The 15090-nt window shown below is 41.7% G+C and overlaps 1 protein-coding gene across 3 annotated transcripts in view; it reads right to left on the bottom strand.

The window, feature by feature from the left end:
• Nucleotides 1-15090, bottom strand: part of RALGAPA2 (Ral GTPase activating protein catalytic subunit alpha 2) — a 330418-nt gene that overhangs the window by 143271 nt on the left and 172057 nt on the right. For all 3 annotated transcript variants that reach the window (XM_073672456.1, XM_073672457.1, XM_073672458.1), the window contains 6 exons: nucleotides 12832-12942; nucleotides 9413-9481; nucleotides 8175-8312; nucleotides 5430-5613; nucleotides 2928-3699; nucleotides 1166-1237 (listed from right to left, as the gene is read on the bottom strand). In XM_073672456.1, the coding sequence (XP_073528557.1) occupies nucleotides 1166-1237; nucleotides 2928-3699; nucleotides 5430-5613; nucleotides 8175-8312; nucleotides 9413-9481; nucleotides 12832-12942 (1346 nt within the window). The remainder of the gene's footprint in view (nucleotides 1-1165; nucleotides 1238-2927; nucleotides 3700-5429; nucleotides 5614-8174; nucleotides 8313-9412; nucleotides 9482-12831; nucleotides 12943-15090) is intronic.

Here is a 15090-nt window from a genome sequence, read left to right as displayed (position 1 = left end):
CATCTCACAAACATGGACAGATGGACATTATTATTCAGGGAACATTATTTCTTATGGGAAAACTACATGAATATTATTCCCTTGTAGTGTGTAACTGTCATATAGAGAATGGCAAAAATGTACTATAATTCAAGTAAAAGTTTATTCCATAAAAACAAAATAATAAAAAAAAAAAAGTACAACCATCAATAATTGATGAAGAGAAAAAAGAGGGGTGGGGGGGTAAAGAACCATTTGTAGATTTAGAGTTTAAAGTAGACTTTTCTATCAGATCTCCATTGCATTTGCACAAAGTGTAAACTCTGGTGCTGCCTTCACTAAGATTTCTGACTATTTAATGATTTATAACGGAGCTTGAGGTTTCCTCGATTTCAGCATGACTTCTCCTAACAGTCTGTTTGGCGCAAAATGATTTCTATTTAACGTCTTAAGACTGTTCCTCCTGCTGCTCTGGAAGAACCACTGGAGCTTGGTGCTCAGCAGCTGGTGGGGAAACTTTTCTTGAATCACCAGGTCTGACAACAAAAGACTTACATTTACAATAATAAATGTATGGATGGCAGAGAATTACTGCTACATGAATGTCCTCTCAGGGAGCCTGTTGACATACGCAGCGGGGGAGAGCTGGAGTAAACCTTCCAGACAAGATCTGTCACCTGGATTTCGGGTGGAAGCACTTTTATTTCGCAGTAAGGATTGAATGAAAACTTGTTTCTTTTGATGTTCTCTATAAGCTTCCGGCTGAGTTATTGCTCTACTTATTTGTTACTTTGGCTACTGCATTTCAGCAATTTCTTGATGACCCATTTCTGTGTAGGTCAAAAGTAGCAGAGACGACTAAACACAAAGGTGCCTCAAAAGCTGGAGGACTGACCAGCTCATGAAGGTGAACTTTGCAAGCACAATGCACACAATGGTTCAGCTATTACTAAATTTTAGAAGCTCGCTGCTGGGCAGTTTACCTGCTCTTTATTTTTTTCAGTGTTGGTTGCTTTTTTCTATTATCCATTAGGGTAGAGTTATGCCTATATTATAGGCAGGGGAGGGACAATTGTTCTTGAACCGCATAATAACATATGTAAATTATAATCTGGGTTCAGCTGAAGCACCCTTACATTTTTTACAAATAGCACAAATCTAATCAGAAAGAGTAAGAGGGACTTACCACTGCCTGGAGTCCAGATTCTTAAGTTCTCGTAATAACTTGGAATTTTTCTTTAGCAAGTGGAAATTTTTCCTGCATAAAGACATTGGTTAAATTATATACTATAAAGCATATAAAAAAATATATCACCATTTATGAGCTAGTGAAATAAAGAACTGCAGCAAGTAATTTGGTGTAAAATAAAACCGGCACAAGATAGGATGTGACCTGGGGCATTACATTTCAATCATCTGAACAGAAACGTAGAATTCTTCAGCAGAGCGCGCTCTCACCATCATTATGGTGGCGATGACCAGGACATGATGTAAGTGTGCTCATTCTTAAAACCTTATGGTTACACTCTATTCACACCAGTGCCATGGCTTCTGTTCATAACAGGGTCGTGACAACTGTGATGGATCCAGTTTTCGATTAAAAGTCATGTTTTTCGATATAACAGTATTTTTGAGGGTAACATCTTTGCAGACTGCACATGTACAATTATCTGGACTCACTATTTTTTTGGAACTCCCAAAATAGTAACTAAACTGAGTGGCCACTTCTCTCAAAAATGGTCCCATATGTAGTCCTGCAGACATTTATGCCATAACCTGTGGATATGCCATTAATGTCTGAGATAAGAATACACGGTTTGGGCAGCATGTATCACATATTAGGGTCCCTTTTAGTTCTAATACTTATAACCCATGAAGGAGAGGATCCCTATGACATACAAGACCTTTTAAGTCAGGCACCAGGAATGACATAGTAAATCAGTTTACTCAAAAAAGTGGTACTTTACTGAAAGTGTGTCTTAAAATGGAGTTTTATGGCTAGTAAAGTGCCGGGTAGCAGCCAGAGCTGCAGATAATTTCCTTAGCAATGCAAGCTCCATCTTCTAATCCTTTACGCAAATGAGCTGGCATGTGCTCCAAGGGCGGTTACAATCTTAGCAAGTGGCTCTCTGCAGTAAACCCTGCCCAATGCCTCATCCTTGGCACCACTCTTTTGCTATATTACTGACTCTAGAACCTTGTGCATGTACCATGTGCGGCAATCACTGACACACACGAGGCACCAGTAATGCAGCCAGATATCAAAATCAGAGACATGCCAGAATGGTGGATCTGTCCATTAAGCCTAAAGGCCAGAGATTATTGTGAAGAGCAGGAGCACTTGCTGGGTTGGGACCGCCCTTAGAGCACTTGCCAGCTTATTTGCATACTGGATCAAAGTTGGTTTCCTCAGTAATGGTAACTCTACCTGTAGCCAAAAAAGTTTGCACTTGTGTTTTAGTCCCCAATCTGGGACTCATTACTTTAGTAGCCCTAAAACTTACGACAGACTAACTTTGAAAAAAATTTTCACCAGGAAACTAGATGCTCTAAACTAGCAAACACAGGAGGTACTCCCCCTCCCAAGGTCCAGTGGCAGGTCTCCCCCGTTGCTCAGATCTCAGTGTTTTTGTTATGCTGTTATGTCAGCAGTGCGCAACACCACTGGAGCCAATCACTCAACTCTGTGGCTCATGCATTTTACCTTGGCACGGCCGCTGAGCTCAGAGATTGGCAACAATGATGATGTGCACCATCTGCGTGATGTCACTGCTGGAGCCAAAACACATTGAGTTGAGAAACGGTGGGCAGCTGGCGCAGGACCTGGGAAAGGAGAGTACCTGCTCTGTTTTTGCCATTTCGAGCTTCTGGGGTCCACTTTCCTAAAGGGGAAACTTTTGGGCAACTTTTTGGAATAAAATCAATAAAGAAAAGGGCCTTAAACGTACCGTTTCTCCCAGGAGTTCATTCCTAGGTCATTCAACAACAGTCTACAGAAATAAAAAGGTGCTTGCGGCTCAGCAGTGCTGGGTTCCTCCTGGAATGAAACCTTCACACTAGGGTCACTATTACATTTCTCGATGTGCTCAGCCTCACTGGCACTTTGTCTTGTGATTGCCTGTATGATTTCGGCTTCTTGTTCTTTGCTCATTCCAACAGGCGGTAAAGCCGGCTCATTCAGCCTTCGCTCCTGATGTTGTAGGCACTCTGGACTCGTGCTGCCAAGCTTTTCCAGTAATAAATCAAGGGCATCAAAGTCATCTCCCTCAAATGAATCTGACTGCGTCAAGCTTGGATCACTACAATCCCATTGTCCATGTTGTAGTTTTCTTTGTTTCGGGGCCTCTGTGGGACATTCTAATGGACCATACATGATCCCACCATCCCAAGAATATTTCCCTGAGATATCTCGGACAATTATGCGTACATCGCCGGGGACCCCAGTGGCCTGGTCTCTTCCAAAGGAATTTGCTGGAGGGATTTGCAGGTAAGAAATAAGAGCACTATCGTTAAATACAAAAAGTTGCAAGTTAGGGCTTCGGAATACGTCATTTGAAAGCTCAGTTGCTTCCACAAATGGGTTATCCTGGTTCTCACTGATTAGACTATGTAAAATAGCTGGGCCCCCGCTCAGAGGATAGTGTCCAAGATGGTTGACGAGTTGGGTCATGACCATCCGCGCAGTTAGAGGTATGAGCTCCATATTCCGCCTTTTCTTTTCTAAAAGATGGAAAAACAAGGTAAATATTATATATAGTGGATAACAATAAATATCACATCTTAGTTCAATTAAGTAAAAGTATAAGAGAAGAGAATTATTATTTTTTTTTTTTTGTGGAGACCCACTTCCTTTATTTTCTGAACAGTCCGTGAGGCAGGGTGCTTGCTTTATGGCAGCTGTTATGAATGGGAATTAAAGAGGTAGTGCGGCGACTTCATTGCTTTTTTTTTTTTTAAGAAAATAAATACTGAACCGACGCATCACTGCCCTTACCAATGTAGCAGTCACATGTCGTTTGTCTGGACAAAACATAACATAAAGGGAGACCCAAAAATCAATAGAAAAGAAAGGGAGTGGTGTGGGAGCAAAAAAAGGCTGGATTACTAAAATCATATTATTCTTAGCGGTTTTTTTTTTTTTTTTAAAAAAAAAAAAAAATAAATTAAATATTAAGTGGTAGGACAACCTCTTTAATTGCCAGAGATTGCAGTCTTCAGGAAGTGATGTTGTGCAGCTCCTCACTCAGTGAAGGCATACAGAGCATTAGATGTGTGCAGAGTCTTACTGTTCTCCCTTATCTAGACCTCTAGCTGGAAAGTTATCCTCTATTGTTATTTCCTCTGCTCTTTGTAGACTGGGACAGAGTTAGCAAGCAAAGATGGCAATCAAGCTACAAAAACACTTTAGTTTTTTTCTAGTGTTTTTTTTTTTGCAGCTTGATTGTCAGCTTTGCTGTGTAGACTGGGACAGAGTTAGCAAAGTCAGAGGAAATAAAAATACTAAGAAACTGACTTAACTAGTATGTCATTTTTTAAGATAAGTTCCTTGTCTCATCTTATCAAATGGGAAAAAAAAGTAAAAGTGTTTCTAAAAATAAGTAACTTCGCAATTAAAACTCCTTTTGGAGTGATTTTTAATGTTATCATTTTCTACTTTCTGCATGTCACTGGCCATCACTGCAGTCTAGCAAAGGTGGCCGGTTTCCTGGACAATGAATGGAGCGATTGCAAGCACTTTGCTATAGAGTTTCCTAGAGCTGCTCCGAAACTTGCCATGCCTCTGCTTGCAGCATCGGAAAGCGCACAGATTGGGATAGCGGCTCAACTGTGCGACTAGTCCAAAATGTCAATCATTAGGAGTGCTTCACTCCCCCGGCAGGCAGGTAGCCGAGAGTCTGGAGGGGAGAGGGGGGCAGTGTGCTCCTGAAGAAAAAGCATGAGACAACCCCTTTAAGAATTCTACCCTTTTAATTGAGAGGAGCTAATAAAATAGCTGCTTGTATGATGACAATTATGAACATAAAAAGCCATTTAAAAATACTAATCTCAATAAGTTTGCTTTGAATGTGCAAAATTACTCCAAAATATGTTTACTGAAAAATGATGACATTTTATCAACATGTCACAAACATTATTTAGCTCTAATACGCTGCAAACTATAGCTCCGAACACAGCCAACCAGTGTTCCCTTCAGCATCCGGTGCCAGAATACATAAATGCACTCAATTACATTCTACCTTCTTCATTATGTTAAATTTTTTTACAAAGCCATCAGCATTGTCTGTAATTACTTCTAAATCCAGTTCTGTGAATTTAGTCGGAGGGGAGCCTGTACTGAATGTATTCTCTCTTCAGAGAACGCGGAGCGTGGTTATTTATGTGTTTGTTTTCATGCCGGATGGAATCGTCTCATCAGTGACATTTACAATCACCGCGCCGCTGTCTCTTACCTTCTGCCACTGTCAGGAGGTTGTTGAAGTCAGATGAGGAAAAAGAAGGTGGCGGCTCCGAAGTCTTTACGTTCTTTAATGATAGGAATGGATCATATTCCATGGAGGAGAGGTCGGCCAGGCTCAGGATATATTGGCTTTGCTGAGTGTATGTGTTAGAGCCACACACACAACAGTGCAGAACCTTCAAATGTAGATGATCAGAAGAAAATTACAAAACCCAACAATTAATAAATCATTTACATTAATATTGATTTAATTTAGCATTTGATTGATTGACCAGAAAGCCTAACAGCTACCTGGCCTTTGTTTTGAGCTCCAGACTGCAAGATAAATGTGAATTTCACAAGAGAAGCAAAAAACTGAGCAGAGAAAACACAAATCTCGCAGCAGATTTTTTGTCATTTTTTTTTTCTTAGTCATTTACCTGAAAGGGCTTTCAATTACATTTTATAGGCTTTTCTATAAGCAGCCATCAATCCTATGTTGCCTGCAGCATAGAATGGCGACGGGATGGCATACATATAGAGTGGGGAAAATAAGTATTTGATACGCTGCTGATTTTCCAAGTGTTTCCACCTGCAAAGATTGGAGAGGTCTGCAATTTTGTTTCATAGATACACTTCAACTGTGAGAGACAGAATCTAAAAATAACAACCAACCAGAGAATCACATTGTATGATTTTTAAATAATTAAATTGCATTTTATTGCATGAATTAATTATTTGATCACCTACCAACAAGCAAGAATTCTGGCTCTTGCAGACCTATTAGTTTTTCTTTAAGAAGCCCTCCTACTCTGCACTCATTACCTGTATTAATTGCACATGTTTGAACTCGTTACCTGTATAAAAGACACCTGTCCACACAATCAATCTCACTGTGACCTCTCCACCATGGCCAAGACCAAAGAGCTGTCTAAAGACATCAGGGACAAAATTGTAGCCCTGCACAAGGCTGGGATGGGCTACGGGACAATAGGCAAGCAGCTTGATTAGAAGACAACAACTGTTGGCACAATTATTAGAAATTGGACAAAACACAAGATGACTGTCAATCTTCCTCGGTCTGGGGCTCCACGCAAGATCTCGCCTCATGGGGTAAGGATGAGAAAGGTCAGAAATCAGCTAAGAATGACACAGGAGGAAAGGGTCACAGTCTCAAACATTACCGTTAGTAACGCACTACGCCGTCATGGATTAAAATCCTGCAGGGCACGCAAGGTCCCCCTGCTCACGACAGCACATGCCCAGGCCCGTTTGAAGTTAGCCAATGACCATTTGGATAATCCGATAATCAGGAGGAGGCATGGGAGAAGGTCACGTGGTCAGATGAGGCCAAAATAGAACTTTTTGGTATCAACTCCACTCCCCGTGTTTGGAAGAAGAAAAAGGATGAGTACAACTCCAAGAACACCGTCCCAACTGTGAAGCATGGTGGGGGAAACATCATACTCTGGGGGTGCTTTGTTAGAAAGGGGACAGGACAACTGCACTGTATTGAAGGAAGGATGAATGGGGTCATGTATCGTGAGATTTTGGCCAACAACCTCCTTCCCTCAGTAAGCACATTGAAGACGGGTCGTGGCTGGGTCTTCCAGTATGACAATGGCTTGAAATACACAGCCAGGGGAAATAAGGAGTGGCTCCATAAGAAGCATTTCAAGGTCCTGGAGTCCAGTCTCCAGACCTGAACCCAATAGAAAATCTTTGGAGGGAGCTGAAACTCCATGTTGCCCAGTGACAGCCCCGAAACCTGAAAGATCTGAATGTTTCTGTACCAAATATTACGTTTTGTTTTTATATTGTATCAAATACTTATTTCATGCAATAAAATGCAAATTAGTTATGTAAAAATCATACAATGTGATTTTCTGGATTTTATTTTAGATTCTGTCTCTCATAGGTGAAGTGTACCTACGATAAAAATTACAGACCTCTTCACTCATTCGTCTGCAGTGTATCAAATACTTATTTTCCCCACTTTAGGTCATTGTGTTCTCATGGACACCGTAGCATTGCCTGTGTGATCTTACTACTCCTACAGGGTCTAACAGGAACCCCATCAACTTTGTGCTGACAGATACAATACACTGCAATGCAGAAGTATTGTGGTGCATTATAGAGTAGAGGAAACCACAGTACTCCAATAAATGTAATGTATCAAAGATAAATCGTCTTTATTCATTAAGCACCATAAAAAAGAAGTGATGTTTTGACTCTAGCTGACCCTTCATCAATACTGCGTATGTTTAAACAAAAAAATTCCCCCATTAAAAAATCTATAATATGTAAAAATACAGAAAAAAATAACTCTGGTATCATGTTTGTAATGACCCTACAATAAGACCAACAGAAACAAATTAAAATGGAGAAAAAAAAAAAAAGTTTGGTCTTAAGCACCCGGAGGGGCAGAGAGACCTTGTTATTCCAGAATTTATGTAAAAGTGTACGAAATTTTACTACATGGAATATTGTTACTTTATTTATAAGGTGGCTATAAAAGAACTTTAAAAATAAAAACGTCCACACTGCAAACATTTTTAGAGTCATAACAGCTCAGCAGTTTTTGTGTTACACCGTAATACACAAATCATACAAATGACACAAACCTCCATTTGACCCTCATTAGGAGTGAAGAACAGGGTGACCCCACTGTGCAGCGCCTCTGGCTGTAATCACATTGTCCCTGTGTAAGGAAGAACTGGAGCTGGGAACAGAACATCATAGCATTCAATATACATACCCTGTAAATATAGTCAAGGAGAGAAGGTTTTGCTGTATTTGGGTCTTCAAGGGGAGATGTAGATATAGGCTCGAGTAATGTCTGGAGGGGAAGAGCCATGCACCAATCCAAGAGGCAAAGCAACAAAGACACTATAAACTGCAAAACAAAATAATAATCTCACAAAGGCAATATGGATTTCACAATTTTAAATGCAAGCATTTATTTAAAAAACAAACAAACAAAAAAAAAACCCACAAACCACCAACATGGGACGTACTCAGACGACAATGACAAATGCTTGAAATTATTGCCTGCAATGTAACGGAATTCATTTTGCCCAGATTTATTACCTTCACCACCTTTACTACCCTAAGCAAGATATTCCAATTAACAGCCATCTAAACCGAAGTCAAACAACATCGAGAGGACTTCAGAGCTGCACCTACATCAGCACTACTAAGAAGCAGTAAGGAAACACACTAACGATCTGATACTCGTGATCCATCCTAATAATGTTCTGGTCCTGGAATACCACTACAACTATAGCTACTCAAAATTGATACATACAGTTTTAACCAGCTTAGATGACTCCAGGCAAAAAAAAAAAGAATTACAAACGCACCAGAGTAGCTCACTAATGGATTTACTGTTACCTAAAGACTGCAAAAGCTGAGCCGTTCAACATTTTTAAATAAACCCTATTGAAAATGTATTCTATTTTATTTATATTAACAGTTCACTGGTTTTTATCCATTCAAAAAAAGAGAGAGCCCCTTGAAGAATTTTCTACAACAGATACACATTTTTTATTCCTTTAAAATAAAAAGTTCAAGTCTAGAGACCCCATGAGACCCCCAAAACCATCATAATAGCATCACTATGACTGACTGCCAGTGTGATTGCAATTTCACTTTGAAAGGTTGCATTTACTTTAACACTGACATAATAAAACCAGAAATGTAGATTTTTGTCTGATTTCTATCAAGAAATGTATCAGATATGGCTTAGGTGCACTTATCCACTATCACTTTTGAATTCTCTACAGGTTTACAGAAAAACAAAAATAAGGATCATCAAGAGTGTGCGTAACTTCATGTTATGGTGAACCATTACCAATTAAACAGTTTATACATCAAGAAGTGTTATTCGCCTTCTTCAGGCCTAGGTCTACCCCCGGCACATAATAGCAGGACTCTGAATATGTATTACTGTAATGAATACAGCCATGCCAGACATTGCTACAGGGAGACATTTACCTTTTTATCTGCTTCCACTGACGAGTTCTCTGCACTTGGCAGAAGGAACGAAATAGTTGCTACCAAAATCTACAAGAGAAATTGGAAAACAAATTGCTGACAAATGAAATTTACTGTATAATGGAAAAATTTGAAATGTGACTACTTAAGCAACGAATATATTACACAGTGCAGCCTCTATTTAAAAGATTAAACCTTCACGTAACACTTTGTGACTGGCCTTAGGGTTTTTTCACATGCTGCGTTTTTGCAGCATTTTGTCCAGTCAAAAAGATGCAGCTTTTTACAGTACCAGCAAAGTGAGTGAGATTTTTTTCCTTGCATATTTCATAGAATCCTAGAATGTTAGGAGTCGGAAGGGACCTCCAGGGTCATCGCATCCAACCGTTTGCTCAATTCAGGATTCACTAAACCATCTCAGACAGATGTCTGTCCAGCCTCTGAAGACTTCCATTGAAGGAGAACTCACCACCTCTCATGGCCGCCTGTTCCACTCATTGATCACCCTCACTGTCAAAAAGATTTTTCTAATATCTAATCTGTATCTTTTCCCATTCAGTTTCATTCCATTGCTTCTCATGTTTCCATGTGCAAATGAGAATAAGGATGATCCCTCTACACCAGGGGTCTCAAACTCAGCTGGGTATATGGGCCGCACACGGAAAAACATTTAATTTGGGGGGGCCGCATTATTTGCAGGACAAAGTGACATTTTTAGGGATACCATTTTTTTTTTCTATACACCTTTTGAACAGGTCCCCATATTGCAGACACGTCCCCCATCCAGGTCCCCATATTGCAGACACGTCCCCCATCCAGGTCCCCATATTGCAGACACGTCCCCCATCCAGGTCCCCATATTGCAGACACGTCCCCCATCCAGGTCCCCATATTGCAGACACGTCCCCCATCCAGGTCCCCATATTGCAGACACGTCCCCCATCCAGGTCCCCATATTGCAGACACGTCCCCCATCCAGGTCGCCATATTGCAGACACGTCCCCCATCCAGGTCGCCATATTGCAGACACGTCCCCCATCCAGGTCGCCATATTGCAGACACGTCCCCCATCCAGGTCGCCATATTGCAGACACGTCCCCCATCCAGGTCGCCATATTACAGACACGTCCCCCATCCAGGTCGCCATATTGCAGACACGTCCCCCATCCAGGTCGCCATATTGCAGACACGTCCCCCATCCAGGTCGCCATATTGCAGACACGTCCCCCATCCAGGTCGCCATATTGCAGACACGTCCCCCATCCAGGTCGCCATATTGCAGAAACGTCCCCAATCCAGGTAGCCATATTGCAGACACGTCCCCAATCCAGGTCGCCATATTGCAGACACGTCCCCCAGCCAGTTCGCCATATTGCAGACACGTCCCCCAGCCAGGTCCACCCCTCGCCATACTGCGCACAGGTCACCCCCCCATATACTGCGCACAGGTTCCCTCCCCCCCCATATACTGCGCACAGGTCACCCCCCCAACATATACTGTGCACAGGTTCCCTCCCCCCCATATACTATGCACAGGTTCCCTCCCCCCCCAATGAACTGTGCACAGGTCCCCCCCCCCCCCCATATACTGTGCACAGGTTCCCTCCCCAGGTATTTCACATAGACAAGACAGAAAAAAAAAAAGAAGATTATTCTCACCTGTCCTCCGTTCCCTCGGCGTCCTTTCTGCACCTGTGGCCCGCAGGCACAGACCCCGTAACGATAGCGGCTCTCTCCAGCAGCCGCGGACATCAGCGCTGTAATGCAGTGTATTGCCACGCAGAGACCGGCTCTCTGCACAGCAATACCAGTGTCCCAGTGTCAGCCGCCGGCCTATCAGAGGTCAGCAGCTGACATCTGAGCATGGCAGTGACGTCATACGCCGCTGCGCTGGGACGCAGATGTCAGCTGCTGGCCTCTGATAGGCCGGCGGCTGACACTGGTATTGCTGTGCAGAGAGCCAGTCTCTGCGCGGCAATACACTGCATTACAGCGCTGATGTCGGCAGCTGCTGGAGAGAGCCGCGATCGTTATGGGGTCTATGTGCCTGCGTGCCGCATGAAGCAGCCGGAGGGGCCGCATGAGGCCCGCGGGCCACGTGTTTGAGACCCCTGCTCTACACTGTGACAAGCCCTTCAGATATTTGTAGATAGCTATTAAGTCTCCTCTTAGCCCTCTTTTTTGGAAGCAAAACATTCCCAGATCCTTTAACCGATCCTCGTAGGACATAGTTTGCAGTCTGCTCACCATCCTGGTAGCTCTTCTCTGAACTTGCTCCAGTTTTTCAATGTCTGTTTTTTAAAATGTGATGTCCAGAACTGGACACAGTATTCCAGATGAGGTCTGACCAAGGAGGAGTAGAGGGGGGATAATTACTTTGTGTGATCTAGATTCTATTCTTCTCTTAATACATCCCAGAACTGTATTTGCCTTTTTTGCTGCTGCATCACACTGTTGATTCATGTGCAGTCTGTGATCTCTTAATATACCCAAGTCTTTTTCACATGTGCTGTAGCTTAGTTCTATTCCTCCCATTCTGTAAAATGTTATTTTCATTTTTCTTGCCCAGATGTAGAATCTTGCATTTCACCCTGATAAATACCATTGTATCAGTCGCTGCCCATTGTTCAAGATATTATTCTGAATCCTTTGTTTTCTCACTTTCAAACGTGTGCATATCAAAAGTCAAAAGTGTCACATTTCACAAAAAGATAAGCCCTGATGTTGCAGTAATACGACAGCGATTCGGTCAACTACCACTGTGCTTGCAACTATGCTGTTGGAGTGGTTATGCCCAGGCAGGCTTGAGCAGAGTCATGTTAAAAGACAGTCGGGAACTTGAATTTAGTAGAGATTAGAGGCAAGTGGAGATAATAAAAAAAAAAAGAAAAGAACACCGGCCAAAAGGTATGACGAAAAGGGCACTCTTGAGAGTTAGGGATGACCAAAAGGGCACTTTTGAGGAATAGCTTTGGTTATTGAAGTCTCTGGGCAAACTGGCATATTCTAACAGTGAAATGGAATCACAGCTTTACAGTAAAAGGGACATTCTGATTTCAGTAAATAAAACATTCAGTATGTCATTTTCTAATATACTTTTTGTATCAATTCTCCGTGATTCGGCAGGTATCCATTAACCCACTTTTATCCAGTGGATGAATATCTGTCCTAGTTATATAATAATCGCACAAAGTTCAATACATTACAGTCATTAGAGCTTTGTCTCATAACTAAGCATTTTAGTCCTTAGAAAGAAATAATCATTACAATGTAATGACAGCAAGTTAGGGAATTAATGCACAAAATAGATCAGGAAACTGCATAATGTTTTATACAATGGATAAGTTTCATTGGCAGAAACCATTATACCCCTGTAACACATGAATCTCTTAATTCCCGAATATACAGAAATAACCCACCTCTGTGATCTTTCTACACAATGGCAAATCGGAGTTCTGAAGTTCTCGCCAATAGGAAACTAAAAGCTGAAGCACATCACAGGCCACCTGGGCGACTGTTTTGTTGGAAAACTGTAGAGAAAGTAAAACCATGAAATAAAATGTGAACACAGTTAAACAGATTTGATTAAAAAAAGTGTCAGCTACCCTAAGTAAATAGTGCTCCCAACAGCCATTACCTTTTCACTATCCACAGCTACCCTAAGTAAATAGTGCTCCCAACAGCCATCAGGTTTTCACTGTCCACAGCTACCCTAAGTATATAGTGCTCCCAACAGCCATTACCTTTTCACTGTCCACAGCTACCCTAAGTAAATAGTGCTCCCAACAGCCATCAGCTTTTCACTATCCACAGCTACCCTAAGTAAATAGTGCTCCCAACAGCCATCCGCTTTTCACTATCCACAGCTACCCTAAGTAAATAGTGCTCCCAACAGCCATCAGGTTTTCACTGTCCACAGCTACCCTAAGTAAATAGTGCTCCCAACAGCCATTACCTTTTCACTGTCCACAGCTACCCTAAGTAAATAGTGCTCCCAACAGCCATTACCTTTTCACTGTCCGCAGCTACCCTAAGTAAATAGTGCTCCCAACAGCCATCAGCTTTTCACTATCCACAGCTACCCTAAGTAAATAGTGCTCCCAACAGCCATCAGCTTTTCACTATCCACAGCTACCCTAAGTAAATAGTGCTCCCAACAGCCATCAGGTTTTCACTATCCACAGCTACCCTAAGTATATAGTGCTCCCAACAGCCATCAGGTTTTCACTATCCACAGCTACCCTAAGTATATAGTGCTCCCAACAGCCATCAGCTTTTCACTGTCCACAGCTACCCTAAGTAAATAGTGCTCCCAACAGCCATCAGGTTTTCACTATCCACAGCTACCCTAAGTATATAGTGCTCCCAACAGCCATGAGCTTTTCACTGTCCACTGTGGAGTAAAACAGGTATAGCTGCAGTAATAGGAATTTAAGGTGAATTTATCAAACTAACACGTAAGTAATTTATAGTAAAATACAAATATATACCCCTTTTATTTCTAGTTTTTACTCCACCCTTCACCCCATACAAATGTACAGTTAAGAAGATGGGCGGCTGCTAGATGCCTGCCCTGTACACAACTGGCATTGACAATATGACTTGAGCTGTCCATGGTGCTGAAAACCAGCAGAGCTAGAAAGCAGTAGTTCCTGCTAACAGGAAAGGATATGACAGATCCACAAACCTGCCGTTATCTGTTTGTTATGGCAGGGAGAACCAAAAAGAAAAAATAGCAAGCAACAAGCATAAACTGTAGCCTCCCATAACTAGAACATATTTTACTCAAATACTATCAAAAAACAAATTGTTCTTTAATTTGAAGTAGAGAAGTCCAAATTACAGCGGGCTTCCCAAGTCCTTATTAAAACTATTTATTAGGATACTTCACAGCCTACATTCACCTGACACATTTAATAAAGAAAGACAAGTGCTAAAAACAAATGAGAATGGTACACGGGAAAAAGATGCTGCAGCTCGTACTGTAAATGAGACTAGATTAAAGGGGATTTTATCCCGATAATAAATCCATTCAGCGTAAGAGATTTTGGAAGAAACACATTTTCAAATGTAATTTATCTTCAAAAATGCCTATTATTTCTATTGCAGGTTTACCTGCATAACCTGATCACTTCCTGTCTTATTTATTGGATTATTTTGGTAAAACCCCTTTACAGTTCAAAGTTGAAGAAGATATAGTATTACTTTAACAGATTTGCACATCTTTGGAAATATTTTTATTTTTCATTCGCTTCGTAAATGCAAAGTTAAAGGGAACCTGTCTGTCAACTCATGCTTGCAAAACCTTGGGAGCATTAATCAGATCCAGGCTGCACGATAGCCCTGGTGTTTCAGAGAAAAGCTGCCCCTGCCGGCTTCTGCCTGCCCAGCTCTAGTTGATTGACAGGTCTCTCCTGATGTACACACGTAGGACAGACCTGTCAATCTCCAAAAGTGATGTGGGGAGAAGCCAGCAGGGGGCAGTGTCGGAATGGTCTCATCTTTTCCTATGGTCTGTGGCTAAATCTTTATTCTGTGTTTTCTCTAACACACAGAAGCATTTCAGAAAAAAAGATACCTTGCTCCAATTGTGCAAATGGGCCCTGATTCATGCTGCACAAAGTTTGCGCAGCATTATTCGCCTGACAGGTTCCCTTTAATCATCTTTCTAAAATAAA

Source organism: Phyllobates terribilis, unplaced genomic scaffold (genome assembly GCF_046119375.1).
Source record: "Phyllobates terribilis strain yellow unplaced genomic scaffold, ASM4611937v1 Scaffold_3__8_contigs__length_932513732, whole genome shotgun sequence".
Taxonomy (NCBI): Eukaryota; Metazoa; Chordata; class Amphibia; order Anura; family Dendrobatidae; genus Phyllobates; species Phyllobates terribilis.
The sequence above is the reverse complement of the archived record's forward strand: the minus strand, read 5'-3'. Positions and strand labels throughout refer to the sequence as shown.